This window comes from Electrophorus electricus, chromosome 8 (genome assembly GCF_013358815.1).
Source record: "Electrophorus electricus isolate fEleEle1 chromosome 8, fEleEle1.pri, whole genome shotgun sequence".
Lineage (NCBI taxonomy): Eukaryota > Metazoa > Chordata > Actinopteri > Gymnotiformes > Gymnotidae > Electrophorus > Electrophorus electricus.
Window position 1 is genome coordinate 20626545 of NC_049542.1, and position 6730 is coordinate 20633274.

Consider the following 6730-nt stretch of genomic DNA (forward strand, 5'->3'; position numbering starts at 1 on the left):
TAGTTACAATGAGAGGGAAGGTATCTAGAATAGTTACCTTATCTAGATCATACTACCAGAATGTAACAAAAAACAGATGTCAAAGGCAGCTACAAATATCTTGGAATCCCACAGAATGTAAAAAAAACAAGATCTAGGCTATCAACACCTACGTTCTACCTACGTTCTACCATAATAAGATGGACAAAGGAAGAGATAAGAATCCACTGACATCAAGATGAGGAAACTCCTCACAATGCACAAAGGGTTTCATCCCAAATCCAGTACTCTGAGACTGGAAGGAGGGGGACCAAGGAAGATGTCCCCAAGTGATGAATTGCATAGTGAGTACCTCAGACCAATTTAATCTTCTTATTTAAACCATCTTATTTATGCAATGCATTTTATTTGTATGATTAATCACAATTTAATCATTATCCAGTAACTGTAACAATCATAAGACATACATGAATTAAAATTAAATAAAAAAATCTTTATTAAGCACAATAAATATAAATTCAGTATACAATTTAAAAATAGTAATTATTAAATATATCTCATTTTCATTCACATATTTGTCTAGTAGATAATTTACTTCATTGTTATTTGTTAAAGAAATATTCCACTATATAGAAATCTAACAGTTTTTTCTGGTCAAATGTAAGTGGAAATACACTTTTGGTAACTGTGTACTTGGCTGAATAAGACTTTGATTATATGTGGTGAGATTTATTGGGCTTTGTACAGCCTTCGGTTAGTGGACTTTATATACTTACACCAGCTTAGAAGAAACAAAATACAGTATTTCTGGTATTGTTCACTAACTTTTTGTTTATATTCAGTATGAACTTGAAAATGTGGAATATTCCTTTAATTGCTACATTTTGCTGTACCTCAGTCACTCATTGAGCAGTTCATCTCAAGCCACACTTTGGCTATGCTTTTTCCACAAGAACCAGAATTTGTGTCTGGAGATTGGTGATCAGCACTGCTGAAGCAAGGTTTTTAATGAGGTCTGGCTAAATATCACCTCACCCCCCCTTGCCAGATTTAGATGCTGCTGCATGAATGCAGTACAGCCTACACTGCAGTACATTCCACTGTCCATCCAAACAAGGGAAATGGCATGTTTGCCTCAAAGTAAAGCACTGGGAACAAAGCCGGGGAATTTCATGCCCCACCCTGATTGTTCCAAGCAGGATCTAATAAATTGGACCAAGGCAAAACAGTTTCAATTCCTCCCCTATATATCTCTTTATACATAATGTTTTACTTCTGAGAGCTTCTCTTTAGATTCAATCTTATTGTGTTTAGTGTGGGTGTGTGTTTTTTTTGAGTAACTTCTGTGAGTGTTGTTATGAACACAGTTTGCATAGGCAGGAAGCATGTCATCTGTTAAGCGGGGGTCTCTTTTAGTCCAGCTGAAGTTAGACTGAGTATAGCTGCTGTTTTCTGCAGGGAGAAAGAGATGGCCTTTCTCCTGGTATAGAGCCTCCACCTGTGTAAGCTCCAGATTTGTGGGTGTCTTCTCTTTCACCCTAACCCCTAGTCCCTGGTACTCATACCTCTCCTCATATTTCTTCTCCAGGCAATACGTGATGGACAGTTGAAGGAGGTGTAAGAGCTCCAAAATGTTCAGGAGCACAGATATCACAGCAATTACCTGAGTGTAGATAGTGAAAATAGTCTTCTCAGTGGGCCGAGAGATGAAGCAGTCCACTGTGTGAGGGCAGGGATCTCGCTGACATTCATACCTTTCTGGAATCACAAATCCATAGAGGAACCACAGACCTACAATGAAGCCCACCTCGAGTACAACCTTCAGGGCTATGCTAAGAGCATATGCACCCAGTAGCTTCCCTTTGAGCTTTGGAGGTGGGGCATGTGTCTTCTGCTTCACCACCTGCTTTTCTCCTTCCTCATCCTCCTCGTGGATCACATCTAGCCTCTCCACAAGGGCCTTGCCCTCCTGCACTCTCCTACAATCCTCCTCTGTGCCCTCACCCAGCTTCTGTGCTTTGCGTGCCTGCAAGGCCACGTAGCCAAAGTAAAAAATGGTGGGTGTGGAGACAAAGATGACCTGTAGGACAAAATAGCGGAAGTGCGAAACAGGGAAGGCCTTGTCGTAACAGACAGCTTCGCAGCCAGGCTGCTTGGTGTTGCACACAAAGTCGGACTGCTCGTCGTCCCAGGCGGACTCAGCCGCTGTGCCCAGGACCAGCATGCGGAACAGGAAGAGCACGGTGAGCCACACGCGCCCAATGCCAGTTGAGTACTCCTGACCTTCCTCCAGCAGATGCTCCAGAAAACCCCAGTCAGCTCTGGACATCCTCTGCACCTACACACATGCACGCACACACACACACACACACACACACACACACACGCACACACACACACACACAAGGACACAAGACATCACAAGGCAACAGTGGGAGAGACTTTTACCATTTTTGCTATGATAGCTTCAGCCTACTGTTTAGCCCTGGTCCATTATAATTTCTTATTCTATTCCTTTTTAGACTCAGATAATGCTTAATCTGTGACTGGGCAGTAGTAGCTCAGTGTTTAAGGTACTTGACTAGTAATCATTAGGTTGCCAGTTCAAGTTGTCACTGTCGGGCCCCTGAGCAAGACCCTTAACTTGTAATTGCTCAAAATTGTACTCAGTCATAATTGTAAGTCACTTTGCATAAAAGTGTCAGCTAAATGCCATAAATGTAAAATGTAAATGTCAGTGTAAGGGAATCTGGATGTTTAGAATGAGACTGATTTTTGTTCTAAATTGAATTGATCCCTTTGCAACCTAGACTGATACTATGTCAGGGAATCTGACTTTTGTGTTTGATGCAAGACCTATGGGACAATTACATGACTATAAGCTTATATGTCTAGAGGCCCTTTACTCACCACAGGAAATGAGACATGGTGTCATGTCATCACAGACAGCTGGCAAATGTCAAGACTGTGACACTATGACATTTTAGAGGAAGGCCTAAATAAACAGTGTACACTCAGTGTACATGCACAGTTCTTGAAGAACATCTGTGGTCAGGACACAGGGACACTGAGTCATTTGTAGGGTATCTATTCATTTGCATGTATCTTCCAGGCATCATTCATTCATTCATTTTCAGAACCATGCTGCAATAGTTTACCAAGCATTAACTGTCACTCACCCAATCCCTTTTTTTCTGGAGCCTTGGCTTATATGTTGAGAGTAAATAAACTGGAACCTGTGTGAGGTCAGATTCACAGAAAAAGAAAAATCTATTTGCTAGAAATTTAGCTAGCAAAACTTTATTAGCACCATTGAACAAGCTTAACCTACTGTCATGATAAGTTTTTCGAGTATGGAATGTATTGCGATTTTTTCTAAGTAGGGCAGTGAGTGCATTTTTCCTTTTCGTGCTTTTCGTATGCCCAGGGGACGATAGGGTCCCCAGACTGCATTCGCGACGACGAAATGATTTACATCTGTGTAAACATCTCCTTTGTTGACTCTTCACCCCATTGGTCTTATCTGTTTGTATACTTTTCTGTTTTCCTCTTTTTGGCCAGGGGAACGGTGTTGTTTTTGCAAACGTTTTTGAGCATATGAATTCGTTAATCTATTCTTACATTAAACCAAGATCCGAACACGCGCGACACCACCAGTGACGTCGCTGATGTTAAAACATAAAGAATATGTTATGTTCCATGTTTTAACTCACACTTGAAATAGCCTACAATTTCAAGTTAAATAACTTCTGGTTTTAACTTATCATGTTTCTTTATATATTTTAGGAAATGGGAATTATAATTAGGAATGTTTATGAAGTTATACTATAAAGTAATTGTGTTTAATTATATGCAAACAATTTACAATCCATAGTATTTCATTTTGAAATAAAAATTTCTTTAATTCTTAATAAACACATTTTAACTGAGAAATTTAAATGCAAACATTACAAGTAATTTTACACATTTAGTTATATAAATTGAATTTAAATTTAAGTAACTAAATTATGGAGATGATACAGTTCTCGTTCGGAACTAAGCATTACAGATCTGATATTGATAAAGAAATCCGTGACTACTGGTCTAATGCCGGTTCAGTGCTGGTACACATTCGGAAACCGGATCCGTGTCGTACTGGCTAGTTGTACCAAAAGCCACTTAGATATAAGGGTCGGATCTGGCACTTATCATTTTGGTTATCTGGGACACTGTGAATATGTGTAACTGTTTAAATTATATTTTCATAAACTTATCCCCCTCTCCTTTATATTGGTTTGAAACACAGCGGAAAGATAATGTATCACTTTGCCCCAGAGAACAGAATGTGTGCAGTGGAAATGTCCAAATAGGGCAATGTGAATTCTCTAGAAATGCAGTAATCGGTGCTAGTTAATATATATATATATATATATATATATATATATATATATATATATATATATATATATATATATATATATATATATATATATATATATATACACTGTTAGCATATATTTTGAATATAATGTTCCAGAGGTGACTCAACATATTTTACTGTGCTTTTTAATGAAGTAAGACCGTCCACTTACACCATTGACTGTATAGGTGTTACGTTCGGCGTCGCCACTAACGCATATGATCGCATATGATCTGTCTTACCTGTCACTCTTTGATTATCCTGTAGTGCCTTGCGAAGAGTATCTCTGACTGAGTATGTCCTAATCGTAGCAGAAGCGTAGTTCGTGATGATGGCCAACCTTCTGTTATTGGGAATTTCTAAACGCGGGGTAAAGAACTTTCCCATGCTTTCCAGTGCCCCTCCCACAGGAACCTGGTCCAGGAAAAGGGATGGATACATTCAAAAATAGCTTCTCCAAGTTCTGCCTTTGGGTATGCAAGTTTCGTCACGGAGAGTTTTAACCCTTAAGACCTGTAGCCCCTCTACTGTAGGAAGTAAATTTATAGTACAGGACTTCTCAAACACATCGCAACTTGAAACTCATTAGAATTTATTATCGTCTTATTGAGCTTAAATGCACAATAAAACTGTATAAATGATTTTGCAACGCCATTAGTGAACATTTTGCAAGGTAAGAGAAGCGTAGCCATGGATGAACAGGAATATGTATTTCTTAAATTCACCACACGGTGTCACTCGGAATTTACGTTCACAAATGCCTACCGTTCTGTTAGATGTCACACAAACACAGTGAATGTAAGGAAGTAGGTTTAATACTGGAATGCTTATTATAAGACAGCCCAGGTAAAGAGATCTGGCGTTCCATTACGTGCAAATATAGTGAGCATAAGATGAGATAACTCTAAGGAGTTAAACTTTATTGATAAGCCAAACTGCAACCTGCTACAAGAACATTAGGAAGAGAAGGCAAACAAAATAGCAGTAACAGAATACCAGGACTTAAATAACTCCATATTATTTGTTTTTTGTGTGCCCCAAGCTTCAGAAATATGCGGATCAAAGGGGGCAAGCATACACCAACTCAACTGAGAACTGATCTGGATCAGAATTATAATAAAATCTACAGATCTGACTCCAGTGAATGCTTTCTCTTTGAGTTATTCCATTTCTTTCAGGTAGCCTTACAGAATTATGGAGGACTTGAGAGACTGGCCAGTATAAAAAATGGGTTGGTAGGCTAATACAGTTTTATCTATATAACTAAAAACATAGCAGAACTCATGAGTTTTTGTCTCCATGCTTGGTTTCTGTTCATTATGATGTTTCTGTGTTGTACATTACTTGATGTAATACATTTCATTTGCTCTAACTGCACTCCTTTTTAAAATATGCTAAATTGAATGTAAACTAAATCATTGCCAACTGTGAATGTTTTTCATGTTTCTAACTCTGCCATTTTCAGCAAATCAGCATAGAAAGCTGTTCTACAGTAACAGTTTACCTATGAGCCATTTAGTCAGTGTTGGATCATAAAAGGTGTCAATATGTTGAATGCTTGGAAGAATAAAGAGCCTGTTTAATTTGGGAACAGATACAGAAAGGAAGTGTTTTTGAAAATTGTCTCTATTGACAGTGATTCATCTCGACAAACTCTCTCTCTCTATCTATCTATCTATCTATCTATCTATCTATCTATCTATCTATCTATCTATCTATCTATCTATCTATCTATCTATCTATCTATCTATCTATCTATCTATCTATCTATCTATCTATCTCCTTCCAGTTGTGCTTACAATTTCCTGACAATGTTTAGATCACTACCAAACCATCTTCATTATAACCAAACTTACAGTGTTTAGGCAGGATAAGTTGTAGATGTACAGCTTCTAGAAAATGGTTCAGATAAAAAACATTTTTGGAGAAACTGTTCAATAAGCATTAATGTATCTTGTAGTCTTTGTGCATTGAACACTGTAAGGCTGGAGGCACAAGCTAAGCAATAAATTTAGAGCTGATCTTTATTTTTGACTGCACACATGCTTCCTAGCAGTTTGCTGTGTGTTTGTTTATTTGTCATTCTCAAAGATAAAAGTGAAAAAATATTCACTGAAAGAATTTTTGTGATATGTGCAAAAGTGGTAATATACATTATTTAGTTACTGATATGGACTCTATGTACATAAAAACGATACTGTGTTTTTCCAAAATGTTCCTTCTGTAGAAGGAGGAACTCAGGGAAAAGACTATGTGGGTCTGTGGGTGTATGTGTGTGTGTTTAAGGCAAGGGCTGGGCCATGTGCACACAGAGATCAGAATCTCCTCATACCATTGAAGTTTCAGGCATTA

The 6730-nt window shown here is 38.2% G+C and overlaps 1 protein-coding gene across 3 annotated transcripts; it reads right to left on the reverse strand.

The window, feature by feature from the left end:
* Positions 1-518: 518 nt before the first annotated feature.
* Positions 519-4743, reverse strand: cx39.4 (connexin 39.4). Of its 3 annotated transcripts, XM_027006316.2 has the most exons (3): positions 4621-4743; positions 3159-3215; positions 519-2317 (listed from the first exon to the last, which is right to left on the reverse strand). In XM_027006316.2, exon 3 carries the CDS (start codon positions 2306-2308, stop codon positions 1235-1237), a length of 1074 nt encoding a protein of 357 aa, XP_026862117.2. In that variant the 5' UTR covers positions 2309-2317; positions 3159-3215; positions 4621-4743; the 3' UTR covers positions 519-1234. The 3 variants fall into 3 exon arrangements, with proteins under 3 accessions (XP_026862117.2, XP_026862118.2, XP_026862115.2); XM_027006317.2 differs by lacking the exon at positions 3159-3215 and having other exon boundaries at positions 519-2311; XM_027006314.2 differs by lacking the exon at positions 3159-3215 and having other exon boundaries at positions 4621-4742.
* Between the last annotated feature and the right edge of the window lie 1987 nt (positions 4744-6730).

Coding starts and splice junctions, on each gene's coding strand:
- cx39.4 (XM_027006317.2), bottom strand. CDS start 2,308: ATGTCCAGAGCTGACTGGGGTTTTCTGGAGCATCTGCTGGAGGAAGGT.